Source organism: Callionymus lyra, chromosome 3, assembly GCF_982586985.1.
Source record: "Callionymus lyra chromosome 3, fCalLyr1.hap1.1, whole genome shotgun sequence".
NCBI lineage: Eukaryota > Metazoa > Chordata > Actinopteri > Syngnathiformes > Callionymidae > Callionymus > Callionymus lyra.
The window spans coordinates 19,346,094-19,370,734 of NC_141820.1; the positions used below are offsets into that span (position 1 = coordinate 19,346,094).

Here is a 24,641-nt window from a genome sequence, read left to right on the forward strand (position 1 = left end):
ATCCCTTAATTGGGTGCTGGAAAAAGCTAGGAATCCTTACCTGTGCTCCTTTGCTTTTGCGCGACGAGCTGACAGCAGGATATGCAGGAGTGTTCAAGTCATCGGTGCTGATGTTGTCCAGGTTGTCACTCATTCCGCTGCTCACCGAGCTGCTGTCGTCCCAGCTGCAGGAAGACACAAACGCTCGGATTAGACTGGATGAGAAAATCTTTGGACTGATGAATCCTTCAAAATGTGACTGGACTCAGATGGTGATTCTTTACACCACGAAATGTGCCTCAACGTACGTTTTCAGGTAATAAATGATGTCAATTTACCTTGATTTTACAATGTTAGTTTCCTTATAATGTCTGGATATTGTCATGTTAATGCCGATACTCTTTTATTTTTACCAAAGTATGTGTCAAGTATTAACCTCTAGACTAAAGCAACATTGGTGTTTAAGTTTTAAATGATGAAGAAAAGCAACAACAGATTTCTTAATAAGTCACAATAATAATCCTTCAATAATCAAACACAATTCTCACGTACAAATTCAAACCCAATTTCTACACCTGAAAGTCATTTACACACACACTCTTGAACTCTTCCATTGTTTGTCAAACACACATTTGTTGGTGCTGATGGTTTCCACGACAACCCGGAGAGTCATTAGCGTCGATGATTGCATGGACCCACTTCACATTAAAAAAAAAACCCACCAGAATATGAACAGCTGTGATTTCTCTAAAGAAAAACTCATCTCGGAATCTAATCACTTTTTTTGTTCCTTTTTTTTCTGTCTGGAAGTTAATTCACGTTCATCATGGTTAATTACCCGGAGAGGAGGAAGGAACTTCAAACACAAGATGGAGATGAAAAACCCGTAAAAGGAAATGAGGATAATTCTAAAGTGAAAGATAGTTTGGTGATACAGGTTTTTGTTGGTGCAAAATATTAGTAACAATAAAAAGGATTTGAATAAATGGATCCAAAGGTTGTGTTGTGTCATCATGAGAAACATGACTAAAATATAAATCCAAATTTCTGTGTCCTCTCGTGAAGCCATAATCATTCAACCCTTTATCAAACAAGGCCGGTCACGACTCTATCATTACGTGTCACTCGCCAATTTCCCATCTTAACAACCCCCTTCCTTCCATCCTAGGATTCCATTTCCAAACCCAATTTAACAAAGCTTATCAGCAGAACTAGCTCGGAGATGGATCTTTTAAAATTGACTTGACCTCTCAAAGAAAAAGAAAAAAGTTTGTCATTACACAAGGACCAAAGGAGGGGTAAAAAAAAAGAAAGAACAATGGGTTGTCCAGCTCAATGCTGGTTTTATAATCAAGATTATTTTTTCTTATTATAATTGCGATTGAATCAAATTTTTTTATGAGATGGCTGAAAATAAATTACCTACTTTCTTTTTTTAAATTGAGGAAATATTTTCAGTAAAAGTGCAAATTGTTAATTAAGCCATAGATGTTAATAATAAACAAAGTTAATAGAAATTAGAGTCTTGAGTCCCATCAACAACAGCAATAAGTGCATGTACGGATAGAATATGAAATACAACTTAAACAGAATAGAAATTAAAGCCTATATTTGATTTCCAATATCCTACCCCAGGTATAAAGACCAAGAACTACATTATGGACATATTTGTGGGAGGAAACTGGAGTGCCTGGAGTAGATCCTCCAAAAACCTGTGAATGTGATTCTGCCACTGGCCTTATATGAACTAAATTAAAAAAAAGTCTAAATGTATATACTTTCAAGGTGAAATTTCACGTCGACCTCAGATGAGACTCGATGCTCGGGTCAAATCTATGGAATGAATCTTCTTGAGACTACAAGGCCCACTTTCTGTTCTCCGGCTGTCGAGAGAACAAGTACAATGAATATTGCATCGCATCATGTTTGCATGGCTGAGTAGCGTCGCAGCAATGCATTAAATGCACAGGGACAGAATGTGTATCTGCAGCTAAGAGGCTGAAATGGATTTTATTTTTAAATATTTTTTGTAGCCTGAATAAAAGGACTTCTGCGAGATTCACTTCAGATCATGTTCTTGGACGTTTACGTTTTAAACTGTTCTTAAATGAGACACAACACTAATATCCTCCCAAGCTTTCGACATGGTTTCTCATTGTTAATTTAGGAAGTTATGACACAAAAGTCCTCCACTGGCGTCCTCACCGGGAGGTTACCGAGTTCGGATGTGCTTTTTTGGAGCCAGAAGAGAAGGCGTGACGTCTTCGACTGCAATACAACGAAGGCGGAGTTCTGAGTATGAGAGGCTTTTCTTATCTTGCCATAGTTTTACCGTAACAAGATTTGTTTCTGTCCAGGAGAGAATGTCCTCGGTGCAGCAGCTGCATGAGCAAACCGTCTTCAACAAAGCTCTTTCAATCTTCATCGGCCGCGGTGACGACGGTCGATCGTGAGTCAACGATGACCTTACTCTGTGGTGAGTCATCCAGAGACGTACAAACTTTACCCTGTTTTATTGCTTTTTTAATATCACACCTTATGGATATTGCGGCTTCATTTGCGCAAACAAAACATATTAAATGACAAACAAAGTTGAAATAGAAACCCACTATATTGTCTCTTGACGACAGATGTTCTAAGAAAGCAATAATACAAGAATGTGTAGGAATATATTTCTAGGAAACGTGCACACAAAGAATCATTCACTTTCTCAAACATTCATCCAAATGATTATTATCTTGACACAGAGGTCATTTTCAAAGATCAGATAAAAATCTGTTTTATCAGCACAAAATCCGATTAACTAGACCAGAAATAACGTTAACTATAATCTCAATTATCCTTAAACTGATATGAGACATTATATGTTTGTTATATAAATTTAGATTTAAAATAATAAACTTTCTGGTCCTAAAAACATACAAAGATACAAAGTGTTGAGGCGTGGCAAGTTTCGCTCACAATGACTGAAGCCAGCAAAGACCACTGAGTATATTATTCAATTTAAAATGAACAATCATGATGTTTCATGTGTTACCCCCGTAACACCGTAAGTTAGGTAAAGGTTCATGAGTCGAGCTAAGAACCACAAAGAGTTGCATTCAAATATGTGGGAACTGGCTTGAGATCTTGGCTTGTCCAGCAGTTTGATCGACACTTAAAAAAAGCAGTGTCTTTGTAATAGCAGACCATAAGTAGAATCATATACAGTATGTATAAAGTATATTATAAAGACTAGTTACATTAATATATCATTTTTGGATTCATGTTTTTGGAGGTTAGTTATTAAAACACATCAATTAACAGTTTGGATTCATTAGGAAACATTTTGAAACTCGTAAATATAAAGTCAAGTTTCAATGGAGACGGTGTGAAGTTTTAAGTATAATCTTGTGTCGAGAATCAATCTCTGTAGTTTATTTCCGAGCGACTTAAAGGGAGATTGACCGAGTCATCATGAGCACAGTGTCAAAGATTAATTGTGTTTACAGATCATATCGAGATCACAAACATAGTGTCCATTTAAAAGATGAATCTACGAGCCTGAGAAAATAATCTCTAACAATCCCAATTAAGTAGCACTTGTTCCTCAACTAACCACAGTTTGTTAGCGACAGAGCTTCATCAAAGCCTTCAGAGAGACCACCGGCTCCACCACTACACTGTCATCCACACTTCTGACTCACCTCCAGATCCGATCCTCTCGCACCTAAATTCCAGCTGACTTCAGGTTTCTCATGGCGTCCAGAGATGATGCGAGGGAGAAAGAAAGGACCAGCTCACTCTTACACTTTCACTCCTCGCTGATGCTACAGCTGGCAGCCCCTCCTCTCCTCTCCTCTTTCTCTCTCTCTCTCTCTTTCTCTGGCATCCCTGTGCAGCCGGGACCGGCCGGCCCATCCTTGGAGAGACCACCAGACATGGCGTCAGCAGCAGGTTGCTAAGGGTCGGAGTGGAGGAAGAGGAAGGGGGACGGAGCGCTCGTGGCACAGATTGAGTTCTTTCTCTGCCAAAAAACGCGTCTGAGTGGAAGTAATTTGATGCATAATGCGTGAGGCTCAGGAGACGGACATCCTCATCAGCCGCACATGCTTAGAACACGCAGCTGCGGGAACAAGAGGATGAACCATGTTTTCTCGCTTGATCGCCAGGTTTTTTATGAGTCTTTTTTCTGGGAGGTAGAAGTTTGAATAAGTGATAATTCCAATGATATTCGTCATCATGTGTTTCTTCATAACAGTGAAACTGGAGCATGTGTGTTTTTATTTATTAAATATTATTTACTTTTCAAATAAATAATCATTGGTCACTTGATTTCCTGGAACTCCTGTTGTGTTATCAGTTTTATCTTGCCCTTTAAAGTATATACTTTATTGAATATTGTTTTGATTGTTTAAGCGCTTTGTGACCCTGGTCTGGAAAAGTGCTATATAATTTAATTTTTTTAATGAACAACAATATTTAAATCAATGTTCCTTCGTAAAGTTAAGTTGAACAAATAAATGAAATGAGTTGCCTATTTTAGTGTCTTTGCAGGTACTAGCATATGAGACTTGGCTCTACATTAACAGTATCACATTGACATATTTTTTATTAAAGTTAGAGAAAGTAGGGATGTTTTCAGGTTTACAGCAGAGCGATCTTGTGTTTGCCGATTTTTATCACTTAATAAGGGCACCGTTTTCTTATTTAAAAAATTATTTTATGAGGTGAAAGATGGGACTATTAGATTACTAGATTATTGGATCCATTTTTCGTCTTTGTTTATTAAAATAAACTAGAGCTGAGAGATATTCACGACACCTTAGTGTGGTTTCCCATCATATTTTCCATTTATCTCATAAGAAGTCTCATTAGATCTAACGGAAGAGATGGTCTGTTTCTTACTCTTTGCTTTTCTTTTATTGTGGTTTTATTTTGTATAGTTACTTCCTGTTTCCTCCCTTTCCTCCCACACGAATCCTGACTAACAACACACGGCTGGAGATGATCAGTAAACACCTGCAGCATAAGAACCCTCAGCTTCCAGACCAGTTTGGTGTCGGATCAAATTTCTGTTTATGGCTGCCTTGTTTTGGTTGTTTTGTGTGTTTGTAGGACTTGTACTTTTTCCTTCTTGCCTCAGTGCCTCAGTATTTTAGGTATTGATCGATCCTTGCAAGAGTTTTGACCTCCGTGTTTTCTTTTCAGTTTTTTCATTTTGTGAGATATTGGACTTTGTTTTTGTGTAAGTCTGGTTTATATATTTGTCTACATCTATATTTTATTATGTCTTTGGTCAGCTTGAGAGCTTTCACCGGCACTTGGGTTCCACTCCGTAGAAAAAACAACCTCTAGATAACTCCAAGTTAAAAAAGAAACCTCAACCAGCCACATCATCAAACCAACCTACATTTTCACCTTCATTTTGACTTGACCTTAATACAGCATTATCAGATAAAAGGTTCCCAAAGATTTAAGTGGTTATATTCATGTCTCCTTTTAACCGAAATGTTTTCCGGTTTTCTATTCATATTGGGCAATATATGTAAAATTAAAGGGTATCAAGAAAGGTTGTTCTTTTTAAATCCGAGTAAAGATAGTTAGGAGCCATATATGATTGTGTTTGACAAACCTGGTCATAATCTATCTTCATCTTAGAGTAAAATAATGTGCGACTCAAAGAAACAAAGTGGTTCTTACTGAAGATCCATTTATTTTTCAATTGATGTTGTTCAAAGTGTTCATTTTCTATAAACCTTTATTCAGATCATGAGCACTTTATTTTTCAAGTAAAATATTTTTTCTGGCCACTTTCCTGCTTATATTAATGAAGATTATATAACATTTGGTCATTCCTTTGAGAATAAAAGTCAACTTTAGAGTTTTACAGCCTTGAAGCGACTTCTTCCATATTCAGGTCGATCAGGAGAACCAATAAAAGAACCTCAAGATCATGACACACTTGAGCGAAACTCATTTAAAGAGGGTTTATTAGGTCTTTTATGTGCTCATAAATTGGTGTTTAAACAGCCATCAGCATCTGCATGGTGATGTCAACAGCTGCCCTCAAGATTCCAAGACAGCTGGTTGCAAAAGAAAAAAAAAAAGTTCATCCAATTATGCCTAAAGTTTTCTACGGAGAAGGAACCGAGATCTGAGAGGCACAACTTCTGGAAAGCAGAAATGCTGAAGTGCGGAAGTTTCCGATGCAGCAGCTGGAATAATGACTGTCATTGTCATTGATGGCGAGTTGAAATCCTTCCGCTCAAAAATCTTTCCTTACAGAAGCGGCGACAAGCCAAGCGCCTCATGTCTGCTGTCAGATCCTGCCGCTCACAAACATACATGCAGATATCTGAGGACACGCTTCCAACAAAGTCCAGGACACGCTCTGCCTTTGTAACACACACACACACACACATTTACAATCCCCAAAAGCTTGCTTCTCAAACATGCCCAAAAGAAATGCAGAGCTAGCTGCCGTCGTCCACTCCTCAAACAACACATCCAGGATGCTAAAAGCGAAGCCTTTTATTTATTCATGCCTCTGCGGAGATCGAGGAGCCTGTCGGTGTCAAAACACTTTCCCTGGGCATCGTTTTCTGACAGCAAGAGCACAAACACGCGCTTATCTTTTGTTGCCTGACAAAGGCATATTTTTAGAGAGCGGCTTTTATTCGGAATGCACAATTGTTTTGGGGATAAAAAATCTAAAAGAAAAAGGCCAAATTGTAGTTTCCACCATGAATTAAAACCTGATTTCCTTTGTGTTCGATAACAGTTTTGTCTTTTCTTTAAAGGTAAATCAGAGATGTTTTGCTTTTGAATTACGACGACAATGGACCAACAAAATGTATAAAGAACAATAAAATAATATGTTCTACAAATACTTTTATAAAACCCTTTTTATATGCAATTTTATTCAGTTGACCTGTGTTTGTATTGTATGATCGTTAATTGTATGGCATTTTCAATGTACATTTTCAATATCTTGCAGTTGCTTTAACTTGAGTGTCAGTTTCTAATGGTTTTAAAACAATAGCAACTCTAAAATGACACATAATAATAAACTGACATGTTGAAGTTAAATAATTTTACAAAATTACAAAAACAAACAAGCGTTTTGTGCATAAATTGTCCATTTCTAGCTTGTCAAAAACATTTAAAACTATTAGGGTTTTGAGTGAGACGAACACATGTAAAGCACATCACGAAAATAACATCTCTTTCTAATTCAATTACAACTTTTGATTCAATAAAAAGTAAAACTGCTGTCTCTTCAACTCACTCCCTCTCAGTGAACTCATCTCGGTAGCGAAGTGCTTTAAGCATGTCTTTACATTTCATTTCACATCAATGGAAAAACTCTGCTTTCGTGCTTTTAGAAACCAAATTATTTTACGGAAGCGCGCTGAAGATTCACCGTTTACTGAAAAGCCTCATTACTCTTGACACCTGTGCAGGTGAATGAGGTTAAAGTGCGTCTACTGTCATGACACCTGTCTTCTAGTGGTGATATTCCAGAAATAATAAGATTTGAAGAGTCATAACCATCTAAAATGTGTATGTGGAATTCAATTGCAGGCGAATAATCTTTAAAAAAAAGGGATTAATATTCAGGATTTCCAGAAAAATTATGGGAAATGAACCCAATAACCTCATACTTTTTACCTTTCAGTACCAAGTACTTCAACATTTTTTTATCCTAAACGACAACAATTATTATCCATGTATATTTATATAACTGTGATAAATAGAAAATCCTTCTTGTGCCTATTTTGGAGCAAACTTTTCCGTAAAGTCATGGAAAAAAGTCAGGCTCAGGTCGATCTCATTGCACTTTAATACCTTAAAGGGCTGAGCTTCAGGGGAAGGAAGCTAGAAGGCGTAACCCGGGAGATGAAGGGAGCCATGTAGCCAGATTGGTGGTGAAGCCTGGCTAGCAATCTTCTTCCTGAAAATAATTCTGCCCTGAGCTTTGTCACCTGACAGCTGGGAGCAGCAGCTAAGCTCCTGACTATCATGTCTGCCTCAGACCAGGGGACACATTAAAAGAGCAACTTTGGGTGTTCGGGAACTACGCTCGCAGATTCCAGGGGCGAAGGCAGGATGAAGGTAAAAAACATCCGAGTTCAAACTTTTTGCAGAAGCGGTTAATAAAAAATATTTCCTCATCGTCCTCGAGGCGACCGAACGTATCACAACTCGCCGCAGAGAAGAAGATATTTTTCTGGAAACACAGTGGAAGACGCTTGAAGGGAAATATATTCTTATATTGTGAAGCAGATATTCTTCAAGAGACAGTTCATAGGGTCCATTTATTCTTCTCCCGTCTGTCGGGTCGGTGGACTGTCAGGGCTGACGGGCGGAGACAGTCAAGGGCACGATGATCTGCCGCTCGCCGACTCAGGTCCGGCCTGTTTTGACGCTTGGACGATCACAGATATGGATGAATCGGCCGCTGGCTGACAGGCCCGGGCTCGCTGTTGTGACGGCCGGGCCTGTCAGATGGAGCACGTCGAGGAAGAGGAAGTAACGATTGCGTAATCGGAATGTGTGGAAAATATCCAAGATAGAGGAGCTTTCTTTGTAGATTTAAAGACCAGGGTTTATTATTATTATAGTTATTATTAATCATGTCAAGTAAAAACAAGTTTAAATACTTAGCTTGTGATACTTTTATTATACTTTTTATGATACTTTCCATCCATCCATCCATCCATCCATCCATCCATCCATCCATCCATCCATCCATCCATCCATCCATCCATCCATCCATCCATCCATCCATCCATCCATCCATCCATCCATCCATCCATCCATCCATCCATCCATCCATCCATCCATCCATCCATCCATCCATCCATCCATCCATCCATCCATCCATCCATCCATCCATCCATCCATCCATCCATCCATCCATCCATCCATCCATCCATCCATCCATCCCCTCTCTCTCTCTCTCTCTCTCTCTCTCTCTCTCTCTCTCTCTCTCTCTCTCTCTCTCTCCCTCCCTCCCTCCCTCCCTCCCTCCCTCCCTCCCTCCATCCATCCATCCATCCATCCATCCCCGTCTCTCTCTCTCTCTCTCCCTCTCTCCCTCTCTCCATCCATCCATCCATCCATCCATCCATCCATCCATCCATCCATCCATCCATCCATCCATCCATCCATCCATCCATCCATCCATCCATCCATCCATCCATCCATCCATCCATCCATCCCCGTCTCTCTCTCCCTCTCTCCATCCATCCATCCATCCATCCATCCATCCATCCATCCATCCATCCATCCATCCATCCATCCATCCATCCATCCATCCATCCATCCCCCTCTCTCTCTCTCTCTCTCTCTCTCTCTCTCTCTCGCTCTCTCTCTCTCTCTCTCCCTCTCTCCCTCCATCCATCCATCCATCCAATACATGTGATGTGCGATGAAACGTGACCTTAAAGGGCAACTTGAAAACTATTCTAGATGGTGCTCTTTTAAAGTACATTTCCCCGCCTATACCATGATGATGTTTATTATGCTCCTTGTTTATATACGTATGAAAACAGATTTTAATTATATACATCATACAGAATAAATGTAATTATTAAAAAACTAAAGGAGAACAACCCGTCCTCTGCACCAAAACATCAGAGACACTTTCTACCAAATGATCACAAACATACACAAATAAACAATAAATGAAAAAAATAAAATAAATAATAATAATAATAACCTTAAAATGTCCAGAGCATGAATCGAACTGGCGAACTCTCACGTCCTCAAACTTCCAAAAAAAACTGGTGCGTGCTAACAATAGAGCTTTTGTCCGCAGGTGAATGTTAACCATTAGGTATAGCAACTACCTTTATTCTCCGCTCTCGTAACCTCTCATTCGCTGAGATTTCAGACGAGGGAGAACGTCCCTATCCCTAATCACTTCAAGACATGGTCACGATGAGGGACTTACTCCATCTTCAACGTTTGAAACATGCATCAGGAGAGTTTAGTTTTTAAATGAGTTGCCATTTAACATCATCTTGATGAAGTTAGTACTGTAGCCGATATTTTGACTAGAAATGAGAAACATTTTTCAAGGACAATCAAGGCTCCTTAGTCCTGACAATGACTGGAACATTAAAGCTGACTTATAATGCAACCACATGGTCCTGGTCTCTCACCCGTCCCTGAAGCTAATGCTTGTCCCAAGGTCTGCTTTCCAAAAACTTAAATTTACCGATCCACACAAAAAGGTTCTGACCCATCCTGGCAGTTCAATTCTCACTGAGGACGAGAGCAAGTCGACGACCTCCCTCGTGGACCTTATGCTTCCTTCCTCACCGGCGGAGTTAAGTGTCAGCGAAACAATGCGAGCCGCGTCCTCACCTGTCGACGTCGCCCGGCGTCTCTTTGCTCCCCCGCTGGGACAGTTCTCGAGCAGTGGCCGCCTCTGATGCTCGGCCAGTGTTGCGCGTATACAGATGGAGGCCGCCGTCTGTCAGGTACCTGGGAGGAAGGACGGGTCAGAGCGAACCCTTCGTGAGGTCGTGAGACTGACGCTTGAGAAGCGAGGATAGGACGGGAATGGAAGGGGGTGCTTTGAATAACGGGGTGTTTCAAAACATTTTTTTTGTTTGTGTCACATTAGATAATTGGTTAAAGGCAAAGTAAAACGTTTTTTTTTTTACTGTTTTCTTAATCCACTTCCCTCCGTGTCAATATACTGTAGTAATCATTTTGAGATGTTTTTGGCCATGTTTTTGATCTTTAAAAACAGGCTTATTAATTATAATATTTTATTTTCCAGAGGCAATGTCAAGAGATTTTTAAACCCTTCATTATTTTTTAAATATTTCATTATTCACGCAAAATAAGTGTAAAATATAATCCTATTAAATTTGTATTAAGTATTAGTCAGCGATTAAAAAACTCATTATATTGATGAACAAGCATTTTCAAATGTGTTCCTGATTTAAGTCTTAACCCCTGTATTGTCTCTGGGTCAAGGTGACACAAAGGCCTGAATACAAATGTGTTTGTGGTATCCCTTGTGTTATCTCAGGGTCAAGGTGACCCGAAGGCCTGAAAACAAATGTGTTTGTGGTATTCCTTGTGTTATCTCAGGTTCGAGGTGAATGACCTCCCTGGCTTCCATGAATACATATGCAACGGTGGAGGTCGTTCATCTTAACCCAGAGACAACACAAGGGATATAACAAACACATTTGTTTTTTGGCCTTCGGGTCACGTTGATCCAGATACATCATGCTCAAGTCCAGTGTTAAACGCAAGACAACATGCTAGTTATGAAGATTTATATATTTAAATCTCAATTTTTAATGTTGAATGTTAAAACTTTATTTTTTTTATTTTTTATTTAAAGCATTGATTTTTAAATAATCAAATTAAACATTTTACATATTGAAGGTTAAACTTGATAATATTGTAGAATTAAATTAAAATATTTCTGTATTAAAGGGAAGCATTTTCTTTGTCCAACTCAAGCCAAAACTTTACACATACAAGTTACAGGACAAACAAAGCATTATTTTTACGCAGCCTTACATCTTTACATTTCTGATGATGACTAATTCATTTTTTTAATTAAAAAACATTTAATAATAATGTCATGTTAACAAAAAAAAAAAATGTATTACTTATTTAATCAATCAAATGGTGGATATCGGCACAAACGTAACCATCATTTGTTTTTATTTCCTTTAATAAAGTAGACGTTGCTTCGGCTTCTCGGAAGTTTGAAAACTAACTATGTGGTCCTGATCAAATGTTGTATCACTGCAGCTGCACTTCAGGTTAGAGGAAAAAGAAAGGATTAGTCAGCAGCCAGAGGGAGGAGGAAGCCCACATGCTCGCTGCTCTTCATCCTACCCGCATGTGATCTCATCCATCCGGCTGCTCTTGGCCAGGACGTCCCCATCACTCATGTAACCTGCCACCTCCATGTGCTTCCTTCCTTCCAGCCCTCTTTCTCCCTTCTCCCCTTGCTCCACCTCCCGCGCCGCTGCCCGCCTCAGGGGTGCGCTGTACACAAACCTGGAGGGGTCAGAGTGGCCACTGTAGCGCCCCCCGGTGGTGCCGGCGCCAGTCGTGCCGGCGCCGGCGGCCGTGCCGGCCCTGGGCGGCGGAGCGTAGCCGCCGGGCATGGAGGGGGCTTCGCCGGCCTGAAGACGGGGGGTCTGAGACGGACCCAGACGCCAGGCCATCGGGGAGGAGCGGGTGGCGAGGGCGGGGAGACTCCTGCCGTTGACCTCGGTGGTCACCGTGGTGTCAAAGGTCGTCTCCAGGGTACTGTGGACACACACGCAATTAGTTACTATGGGTTTTTGTAAACTGATTCATGGTTTCATTTTGTTTATTTGTTTTGAGAGAATCTATGGAAGTATATCAGTATGATCCCATCATAATATTGAAAGATACAATTAAACATTTTAAATGAAAAGTTGTTGAGTTTTATTTAATGTATTGAATTCAATAATTTGTATATTGAAGAGTTGAATTTTTGTTGTTGTTGAGTAATTGATTTAAAAAAATTAAATATATTCAAAAATGATCTTTTTTTATATATATATATATATATATATATGGTATAATAGTGGCAACATTAAATATTGAAATCAAAAGATACGAAGATAAGAACAAATAATACAACATTTTGGAAAAATATTATTGAACAATTGGAATTAAAATATCAAACTCTTTATTTAAAAATGTATTAATTTCAATATAATATATAATATACAATATATATATATAATACAATATACAATATAACACATATACTGTATATGTATATACAGTATATATATTATATTTATTTTTTTCCTTTTTTTTTAATTTACATTATAAAAAAAACAAGTTTAACCTTTTAATAAATAAATAATGTTATACAATGATTCAATAAAATCAAACGTACCCTTTCAATATATAAATAATTTAGTACTATTTTTTCAATGCTTAAAAATCAACAACATTGAAAAAAAATGTTTCAACATTTAAAATGTTATATTCAACCATTCAATATTCTGAAGCCACTGATATACTTCCATATAAACCCAGAAACCACCCAAAAAATGTGGATAAAAACAAGAAACAGAAGATTATGTTCATTCCTGATCTGCATCACTTGGTGTCTCTTGAGCAGCAGCAACTCAAGAGTAAAAACAAGATATTGACTTTCATTTGATTGCATACATTCTTATATTATATATTATATTTATTCATCGATTTCTTGCAGAGATTTTCAGAATGTGCTCTGTATCCTGGCTAGCTGAGACAAATATTTCTATTCTATTTTTAAACAACAATATTGTTGCTTTATTTGGTCAAGAAGGATCTTTTCTACCGTGTTATTATATTTTTGTTGTCCTCGTTGCTGACACGTCTGCCCTCAGACTGAGAGCTCTTCTGTTTGAAGGACGAATCATTGACGCATAAGGATCAGACGTATTACCTCGTTGGCAGTGAAGTGACACTTGATGTTTACATTGTGTTTGAGTGTGCGTGGGTTTCCTAGAGTGCAGTTTTCTTCCCTGCATTAAGTGCAGGGAGGATGCAGTCGCCCGTGAGGAGGCCTGTCAGAGGCAGAAGTGTCCGTCAAACAGCAAAAATAAACTTTTGAAAGAAATAAAATAGTTTGAGAAGTTCTTCAAGCTAAGGTTCCTAAAAGAACTTAATGATTTATGCTCATAATAATTGGGACAAGATATATACTTCAGTTCCAACATGTAGCCGCTCTCGATCAACAAAAATAGCTAATGTCAAAAAACAAACAAATGTATTTTGCATGTATTAGTTCTTTGGCGTACAGACCAATGAGTAAACTAGCATTGGAAATGACAATAGAATAACGGCACTCACTTGAGCAACATTTTTGATAAAGCTTACTTAATTAATAGTTTAAATATCAGAAATTAAACTTTATTAAATTCATTATATAAACAGGTTATAATTATATTTTTCATTTTATTGTTATTCTTTTTTTCAACAGCTGAAGATTTGAGAAAAATCTCAATTTATATTAAAATTAAAATATGGTGTCTGTTTGAATCTTCAACTAATCAGACTGCTTTAGAAAAAAGTTACCCTTTACTTTCTAAAGATATCGACAAAATATAAAATAAAGATAAATGTCAATGTCTCTTGATCAGAACAAACATTTCAACTCTACACTGTAAACTCTGTAAACTGCATGTCAAATAATAACAACAATGTTATAATTGTAATTTTGTTAAATATTTATCATTTATTCAGAAATAGTTGGTCATATTTAATTCTTAAGAAAAAGAAGACTCGCTTCTAAACAGTTGTAATTATAAGTGCAGAACATGATGGATATAAAAATTAAAATCTTTGCAAAATAGACAAATATTTTGAGATAACTCGAGATAACGGTTAAAACCAAAAATGTCACAGTTTGACAGTTTTGTCAGCTATAAAATCAGTGTGGTCATTATTTAAGTTATATAAAAGTCAACAAATCATCAATAAAGCGGATAAAAGGATCTTTGAAAAGAAAAAGGCTGATTTAGCACCCCTTGCTGGAAGACAGCGGTACTGCAGGACGCAAACCCTACAGCTTCATTCCCGTTGATGCTCTTCAGTTCTAAGAGGATCAGAACCATTAAGAGAAGGAACTAAGGAAGGTTTCTGATTCTCTTCCAACTCCTTGTGTGTGGAGGACGGATCTGCCTCTCATGCTTGTGTGGGTTTACTCCTCGCACTCCGGTTTCCTCCCACAGTCCAAAAAACACACAACGGTAAATCAGGCACCATAAGTTGACCTTAGGTGTGGTTGGTGGATTTTTCTCCGTGCGTCTTGTTCAGCGTGTCCCCTGCCTCTCACCCTGAGTAGCTGGAACAGACACCAGGCTGTAAGAGGTACTGTAGGTGGTCATAATGTGGTCATAATGTTTCTGCGAGTCTTAGTTGCGAGCAACTGTAAGAGAAGTTTGAGTCACAAATAGAAGTAGGCGAGGAACGGCGAGCGTCTATTTGTGTGTTCGCAGAAAGGCCAGGGAGGACGAACACAACACCCGAGCGATAACAAGTGCCAACACACGAGAGGCGGCAGTGCCAACTGCAATCATGACGCATCTCCATCATCACCTCCCGCATGCTCGGCCACACACCAACCAGCACTTATCGATGCTGGGAAAACACACATGAACCTTATGTATTTATAGTTTAAGTACATTTTATTTAGAGGTATTTTTTCAAACTGTAAATATGTTGGAATATCTCAAGCCTACTCCTGGTATCAGAGCCTCATTAGAAATTGAATTATTTGACTGTTTCTTATGCAGATAATCTGGTCAATAAACAAAATATGCCCTTATGAAGACGCTAAAAAAAAACCAAACAGAAGTCGGGTTTTTTTTGTTGTTTTTTTTTCCAGGTTGGCCAGGAGCTCGCCGTGAAGAGAACCAGTGTTGACAGAGGAGAATGGTTTGTTGCTGAGTCATGTCTAATAGCAAATACCCTGGAATTTAATTCGGAGGTCAGTGAGTTTGTAACTAGCTTCAGCAAAAGGAAATTGTAATTTTTGCAGGAAGTAGAGTGAAATGAAGTCATTAAAACTCTTGTAGATATAAAGTAATGCTTATTAATATTAATTTCTTTTTTTGATCAGGCAGATGTAAAGTTGTGTTGTTTGTCGCGCAGCATCCCTCACTTCAGATGTGTGACCATGAGCTCCGTGTCTCTCTGGATTAAATGTAGCGTCAAGACAATAACGCCTTATTGATCGCGCCTCCATGCTGCAGACTTCTGTCAGGGGCGAACAAACACACCCTTCCAAACACACACACACACACATACACACACACACACACACACACACATGGGGAGACAACCATCTGTCTCCTGTTGGCACCGGCGACCACCATCTTCCTTAGTAAATGGGGCAATGCGCAGGAAAATGATAGACCTGGGGTGGAAGAGGCAGACGGCCGGGGACACACACACACACACAAAGACACACACACACACCAATGTATCTCATTCTATCTTGCGTCTGGAGCCCGTGGCTCGACAACATGATCGTTTATTAAGGTCTGTCCTCACCCAAACGTCAGGCTGCTGCTTTCTAATTAAATTGAGGAAATGTGCCCGAGTTTAATAACAAACACGAGCCTATTAAAGCGTCGACACATCAACGTATCCATTCGGTTTGATGAACTACACACACAGAGAGAATTCTTAAACTCACTCAATACTTAAACAAACAAAACAAGACTCGTTATTGTCACTTCTGCAAAACACTCAACCCCAAATAATGTGTAGTAAGTTTAGTACAATTATAAACAAGTGGCAGCAGAATAGTGCTTCTTTTTTTTTTAAAGATAAATTATATTTTCAAAACATTTTCAGACATAATATTCAAGTTTTTTAGAGATAAATGATATTTTCAAAAAATGTTCAGACATAATATTCAAGTTTTTAAAAGATAAATAACATTTTCTGAGATAATATTCAAGTTTTTTAAAGATAAATAACATTTTCGTAACATTTTCTGACATAATATTCAAGTTTTTAAAGATAAATGTCATTTTCATACCATTTTCTGACATAATATTCAATTTTTTTTAAAGATAAATTACATTTTCATAACATTTTCAGACATAATATTCAAGTGTTTTAAAGATAAATGACATTTTCATACCATTTTCTGACATAATATTCAATTTTTTTTAAAGATAAATTACATTTTCATAACATTTTCTGACATGACATTTAAGTTTTTTAAAGATACATATTCAATTTTCATACCATTTTCTTACATGACTTTTAATTTTTTAAAGGTGTTTAATGGTTTTTAAAAATGTAATGAATGTGTTTTTTTACTCCTTGTTTTGATTGTTCCTGAATGGAATTTTCACTTTAAACAGAATTTTTTTGTGAGAAGAAACTGTCCAACTGTCCTTTTAAACTAAAGTCAAAAATCACTCTCAGACTCACTTTCTAACTCAACAGACAAAAGGAGACGAAACTAACTCCGATCTGTTTTTGTTGAGCTCCCTCTCAGTGAACTCATCGCTGCAGCTACATGTATTTATCAGAACATTTCTATCGTTCTTCTTTCAAAACATGTTTAAAGTTTTTTTTACAATGGAATCAAGCGTTCAGGAGTTATTGTACTGATGGTTCAACTCTTTGCTCATGAGCAGGTGAATCTAGTCTGTGTTTACGGTAAAAAATACCGTAATGATTGTTATACGATGATGAAATCCTGTGTCTCTATATTTTCTTGACAAATGGAATTTGAAATAATGTTCAATATCAACTCATTCTTTTGTCCTCGTTCGATTCCTTTACAAAACCCTGAGACAACCGGAAGTGAGATTCTGACAAAGCCGTGTTTGAACGCTGGTCACAGAGTGAAACGCGCATCTCATGCCATCGCACCTAAAAATAAAGGAGTGAATCATCTCCGGAGCAGATGGCGGCTTCAACCCCGCACTTCAATGTCCAACAATAGATGCAGATAGATTCCAAAACGCTGCCTCGCCCAGGAAGATTCAGAAGTGTCAGCCTCACTTCTGTCCCCAGAGGAGTTGCATAACAGCGTTACTGTGAAGGTGAACGACTCTCATGGTATTTTGAAGGTAACAATGCATCGAAAATATCTGTAAAAAGGGAGGCTTCAGGCTACACAGAATCGCAGTTACAGCACCCTGACAGTAGGTGGAGATGTTGAGTGAAAGCATAGAAGAAAAAAAATAACTCAAATAACTTGATCAGAAAACAGCGTTCTTGTTTGTTTTCAGAGATAATATATGAAACTTACATTTCTTAATATGGTTTTGTTGCTGTGACAAGTTTTAAGAAACTATGAAGTTTTCTTTAAAATGTATTAATGAAGAAAGAAATCTGAGAGTCAGTCAGTGAAACTGATGCTTCCTCTGGATACTTGAACTAAAGGCGAGTTCTGGTCCAAACCTGTGGCTGATTTGTGTCCCGCGAAGACTGGACATGGTTTCCTCCAGGTTCTGTCGCAGGTCAGCGATATTCTTAACAGTCCTCATGCGTCTCGCTTCAGGGTCCTCGCCTGGAAGACAAATAAAACAGGATTCAGGCAGTTGTTTGTCAGAAACATAAAAACCCAACAACAATAAGAAAAAGGATTTGGACAGGACTTTCTTTCACTGATCAATATTATTGATGATCAAATTGATGTTTTCTTTGAGATGATAAAACATATATTTGATGATAGAAAAGCCAACGCTCTTTCAGTCGCCATGACAACATCAAACCTCACTGTAGATCAGTTGATCATGTAGAAAAATCAGGCAGTGATATTCATATTCCTGTTCTTCATGTTTATATAATTGCAGTGTATTTTATTATTTATTGTTTATTTATTCAATATTCATGACATTTTTTACGCCTTTACTATATTCCTATTGCAATCATTCAAAATGTTCTTTAATACAAAAATGTAACCTTAAGAAAACTAATGAAATAAATAAAATAAACACTATAAATCTTTTCTACCTACCCCTGAGAAATAAGGTTTATATATATATATTTAATCTTTATTAACGTATAAAACAAACAAACATAAACAAAGATACAATTAAGACAAATAAAAATATAGAAAATCTAGATTAGTGTTTTCAAATGAAGGTACAAAAATAATTATTAAGTATAATTGTAGAAACAACTTTAAATAATACTTATTTTAAATGAATAGTAATAAAAAAAAAGTAGTAGTTTGGAGGATTTATTGAAGTACAAAACAATCATTGAGTTTACTCTGACCAAAAAGCACAAAAACTAAATTCTTATTAAAGAGCTTTTAAAACTTCATCTTCACACGCCGTTCCGTCAGAACCACACAAAGCACTTTCGATCCGTGAACTGATTCTGTGTCGGTGCTCATCTTGTTGACGCAGCTCTGGATTGTAAAGATACTCTTAGCAACAAAAAAAAATGAAACCACGCTGTTGCTTCACGAGCAGGAGAAGCTCAGTGTCACGGGATTATTCAGGCGGGGTTAGTGATGTGATGAAAAGGGAGCAAGTGGGGTCAGTTCAGGGCAGCAGCTGTCACTTGAAACTGTCCCTCAGAGAATTATGAGTTAAAGCCCACTTCACCAGTGGGACCAATGGAAGAGATGGTTGTGGAGTCTTTTATTCGTCTTTATGGTGCTTCACCGACACCTCGATACCTTTCATTTATCACAGAGTCTTTCTCTGACTTTCTAAGTTAATGCACCAAATGTCTGCAGGAGAAGTAACTCTTTTTGCAACATTGAGATTACACTGTTTTAACACTAGAGGGCGACAGAAGAAAAACAGTCAATTTCACATAGTAAGTAAGTAAGTCATTTTTATTTATATAGCGCTTTTCCAGACCAGGGTCACAAAGCGCTAAGACAATATTATACAGTAAAATGATCTTAAATGTATCAAAAATTGAAAAAGAATATGACAGTAATAATAATAACATGATTATTAATGTCTAAGAGTAAAAAAGTAAAACAATAAAAAAAAACTTTTTTTTCTGAATACAAATAAACACAATAATAATAATAATAAATTGTAATTTTTTAGCAGAAAATGTGTAAATGATCATTTAAATAGATTATTGGTAAATTTATTAACATTGTGGACAAATATATTTATATTTTTTGTCGTTTTTCTTAATTTAAACATATTCCTGTAAAAAAAAAAGGCATTAAAAACTAAAATATGTTTGGATGTTAACTCTGGGACGAGGGATACAAAAAAACTAATTTGAGGTAAACGGGTAAACTGGGTCACCCTGACCCAGAGAAAGCATTAAGGTTGATGAAAAAAACAAATCTACAACCATTAGATTGATTGACTTCATGGATAAACTATACTACTCACATTGGTATATTTTTTTGGAGATAATACCATCTTAGTAAACTTGGAAAGTAAATTATAGCGATGCCAGGGGAAAAGGATGAAGGAGAATAGTGTCTGATCAGCACAGATTAATGAAGCACTTGCTAAGAAAAGTGCATAGAAAGACATCAAAAGTTAATAAAAAACACTTTTTTTCAGCTCGTTTCATTTTTACTTGCTGGGCTCTTTAATGGAAGCTCCAGCTCATGAGTTTTATTCCCGTCTCAATCTCTGGCACGACACATTTATTTTTCCCTCTCCTGTTGTCTTTCAGGAGTGGTGCCAGCAGAGAAGAGTTTTGTCAAGTGGAGCCGTGAGGCCGCGGACCGACACTTCAAGCACATCGAGAGGCTTTGAAGAGGCGTGTGTGCGCATGTATCGATTCGGTTTGTGCGTGACAGACCAGTTCCACAGGATTCAGAAAGTCATTACGATGGTGTATTTGTGCGATGACCTTGGAAACCATAGCAACAAGAACCTTCGGTTTGCAAGGTATCACAGCAGTGTTCTTCAAATGCAATTCATTGACTCAGCCTGCAGATAAATAAAAGTATTTGTCGGTCAACTTTGATCCAAGTCATTAAACTTCGTCTTCAGTTATGAAACAATAATAGAAAAAGGTCATTCAGGGTCTCAAAAAAGAAATTGTCCGTAGGTATGAGTGTGTGTGTGAATGGTTGTGTGTCCTTGTGTGCCCTGCGACACACTGGCCTCCTGTCCAGGGTGTCCCCCGCCTCTAGTCTGATGACAGTGGTAAAGGCTCAAGTGAGAAAATGAATGACTTTTTGAAAACACATTCAATTATTTTTATAAAATGATGAAGTAACATAACAACCCGATAAGCACTGAGACCGTGCATACCTCTGCCAAGGAGCTCATATCCCTGTAAAAACAAATTTGAATCTATAAAACAACTTCGTTGATCATTATTGCCTCAAATCATCGACATAAGAAATGTTGTACCTGCAGGACTTAATATCATATATTTATTATATATATAAAAGTTCAATTAATTATACAAAACTCATCACTCTAATCACCAATAGTTGATTTATTTTACTAATCCCATCGTACCCAATGTATATATATATATTTTTAATTCGGAGTGAAAACTGATCCAATAAATATATTTGTGTTATTATTTTCTTATTAGATAGATAAATAATCCTTATTATTCATTATATTGTCTCAATAAATAAACACATTTCCTCGGAAATGTGTTTAGAACATTTGGTTAAAAAACACAATATGGAGTTTCTGTGTTTAACTGAGAGCCATGATGCATTCAAAGAAACATGATCATAAGGAGAAAATCATGGTTCATACAAATAAAATTCCTTTTTTCCAAAATGTGTCGCATCTGCCTCGTCACAGCACTCTGGGTACCAAGTTCAAGACAACTGCAGAACGCACACAAAATTAAATCAGTAAATATTTTATGAACCTAACACACAACTTTTTGATGTTGAGTGCCATTGAAAACAAACCTACGCTGAAGCAAACATAAGCTGCGCCAATAAAACGTTACCCATTTAACGCAGACGGACTGAATCAACACTGGAGTTCCACAAGTAACTAATTCAAACTAATTGCAGTTTGACTTTCAGAAAGAAAAAGCAGCAGATTGGTCAACATTTGTTCAAGGTTCCCGCTGAAGAAAAACTGCTGCAACAGTAAAGCAACTGTGTTTACACACACAAAAAAAAATCCTAAAAAATGTCTTGTATCTTTTAACAATTTATACGCCACGTCTTTCTGATCCGGAGCTTCAAAAGTGAGCTACTTGCAGAAAACTGGGTCTTAAATTGTGTGAATGAAACATTACACACACAAGTTACAGCGCACACACACACACCCTACGCACCCACTTAATAATGCATGTTAGCTGCAACTCTTTCCAGCTAAAAAGTATTAGGGCGCCATCCCGAGCGTGTAATCATTATACACTCGGATGGCAGCCTACTTTTCACACTCATCCAGAGGAAAAGCGTGAGCTGGATCCGCTCGCAGCAGCATTTTTAATTCAGCCTTATGAAGTTTTGGCCGTCAGTAGGCGTCTCACTCTTATTACGCCCGTTTGTTAATACACCGATTGCTGCCCGAGCTTTAACTTTATCCGGTCTGCCTCGCAAAATGCCGTCCGGACCTGTCGCTTGCTGATGATGTCACACTTTTTTTTGGTTATCCTTTGAAACCTCAAGTGAAAATATGACATCAATAAAAGAAGATCCAGGAGGAACATCTAAGGGTCTCATGTACTAACAGGTTGGACCTACTTTTCCAATTCAAAGTTCATAAGTATCGATAATGAAAAGAGTGATAAAAAGGTATGTCACTAGTCATTTTGAGATGTTCACATCAGAGTTACTTTAACGATCAATATTGTATAAAAAAATTAACAAACACACAACTGTTTGTAGTAACATGAGTAGATATTAAATTATTCACAAACGTATTAATATGTTCTCGTTCACCAAACTGATGATCTGTATTTATTAAGACAACATCGATCGTTATATACTGAATATTTTAATCCGCTACTTCCCGCTATTCAGAAAAAATGTAAAGGAATTATTAGCTTGTTTTTAAAATATAAAGAACAAAATGATCAGCGTCTGATCGCTTTATTTCTTCTCTACGAGAGTCACAGACGTTCTTGTTTTTATTTGTGTTTACGCACAGATTCCTACATTTGAATATTTTTGTACCATTTTCTGGATTCAGAATTAAAAATGTTTTAGGTAAAATATGTTTTTGCATCGTAAAAGTTATTTCTATCAACAGCAACATTGAGAAATAATATATAGTGATGCGTTGATGAGGCTTCATGAAACCGCTGGTGAGATACGATGACACACTGAGACCACCAGATGGCGGTCTAGTGTCAGGTTTCATTGAATTAGTGGCTCGGAGCCACATGATATAAAGCAGCGAGTGCCGTCTAGTGGCCTATTAAAATGAAGACACTGTATCATGATACCTCATCAGCAGTTTCATGAGGCCTCATCAACCCATCAATACTAATCATACATGTAAACTGTATGTTAGTCATGATTTGCCCTGATTGGCTGATTCACCCAGACAGGAATTATGTTAACAGTAAGTGTCGCTCAAAGAGGAAGTAGCCAAGTTTAAGTTGAATAAGGATTCACTAAATGTCGCCTAAATAAGAAGTAGCTCGACACGAATTTACAGGCAGACAAAATCCCATTAACCTTTTTTTATTTCCAATTTCCACAAGGTATTTTCTTTTTGGAGATATAAATAAGTTTAGTGGTTAGTTAAACATATTTAAAAAATGTTAATTCAAGTTTCTTTCAACGATCCAGAAGTAATCCTCGGTTAGCTTGAAATAATCGATACAAACTAATTATGTCAAACAGACTTTAAGAACCATATTCTGGATCTTTTTCTCAACGGAAATGTAATCCCTTGAATTTAAAATCAGTTTAGAGTTTTGGCTAAACAGGAAGTAGCACAATATCAAGTGAACGGCAGGTAGCCACACTGCCAAACTAGGAAGCCAATAAATGTGGTCGGAACAGGAAGTTGCCGATCCTCAACGAAACAGAAGGAAGTTAAGAGAAACCTGAGCAGAAAGTTGCCTTTTGTCTTGACTTAGGATATTGATAATATTTAATTTCAAAGTAAGTAAGTAAGTAATTTATATATATATTTTTTAGAGCGCTTTTTCAGACCAGGGTTACAAAGCGCTTAAAAAATCAAAACAAAACCCAATAAGATATATGTTTAAAAGATCACGATAACACCGAGAACAACACAGGCGTCTCAGAAAATCAAGGGAAAAGCCTACACGAATAAAAATATCTTAAGATGTTTCTTGAAGGAGTCACTAGACTCCATCAAACACAGAGGAAGAGGAAGATCGTTCAGAAGCTTAGGAGCGGTATAAAGTATATATTGTGTACAATACACATTGAAACGCTAGATCAACACATTCAGCAATGCTGTATGACAAACAGCACGATCACAGCAATGAAGTAAAGTGTCACAGAGATTTGTGGCTGCTCGCTGTGTGTTATACAGATAGATAAGGAAGCCATTGGTGTATTTCAGAGAGCGTGTGTTTGACTTCACTCATCTTTATCGCGCAGTGTTTCAGCTCCTACTGGAATTACCATCATTCCACCTGGTAGAGGTACGTGTTGAGAGTCAGCAGTATCTGACTGCTGATAAAACTCACCTTGACGCTTTAGGATTTCATTTTTACTGCCACAGCATTGTGGAGATACTTCATCCTCTATGTTCTTTCAGATTAAAGTGCAGGTTATTCATAAAGACCAGAGCAAATCATTCAATAAATAAATAATATAAGTACTGATATTATTACATTTGTGAACTATTGTTTCAAAGCTTCCAAGCAGATGATGTATTTGTTATTGTCACACACGTTTCAGCAAGATTTATTCAGATCTTCCTCACTTTATTGCGACTGTACTTGATCCACCTGGTCTCCTTGCATTGACACGCATTAAAGTTAATCTAACGTGTTGATTTAAGTGTGTCTTAAATAGATGTTGTACATCTATTGTATCATCAGTATCTGTCTGTTTGAACAAAACTCTCTTTTCATTGAAATATTTACATTAGAAAATGCCCTTAAGCCCCGCCCACTGAAAAAAGCTTTTTTTTCTAGAGAAGAAATCTTGTTTACCATAACCACACCCACTCTGCTGCGATTGGTCAGGAAATCAAGATTTGTAACCGCACATCATCAAAACTGTACATTTTGCAGTGGAAAGACTCACATTCATCACAATTGATGCTTTCAATGACATC

The 24,641-nt window shown here is 37.4% G+C and overlaps 1 protein-coding gene across 2 annotated transcripts in view; it reads right to left on the minus strand.

The window, feature by feature from the left end:
* The window catches only part of nav3 (neuron navigator 3), a 158,731-nt gene that overhangs the window by 34,119 nt on the left and 99,971 nt on the right, over positions 1 to 24,641 (minus strand). For both annotated transcript variants that reach the window (XM_087786858.1, XM_087786857.1), the window contains exons 10-13: positions 17,908 to 18,016; positions 11,839 to 12,258; positions 10,336 to 10,455; positions 41 to 164 (exon numbers count right to left, since the gene is read on the minus strand). In XM_087786858.1, coding sequence (XP_087642984.1) covers positions 41 to 164; positions 10,336 to 10,455; positions 11,839 to 12,258; positions 17,908 to 18,016 — 773 coding nt within the window. The remainder of the gene's footprint in view (positions 1 to 40; positions 165 to 10,335; positions 10,456 to 11,838; positions 12,259 to 17,907; positions 18,017 to 24,641) is intronic.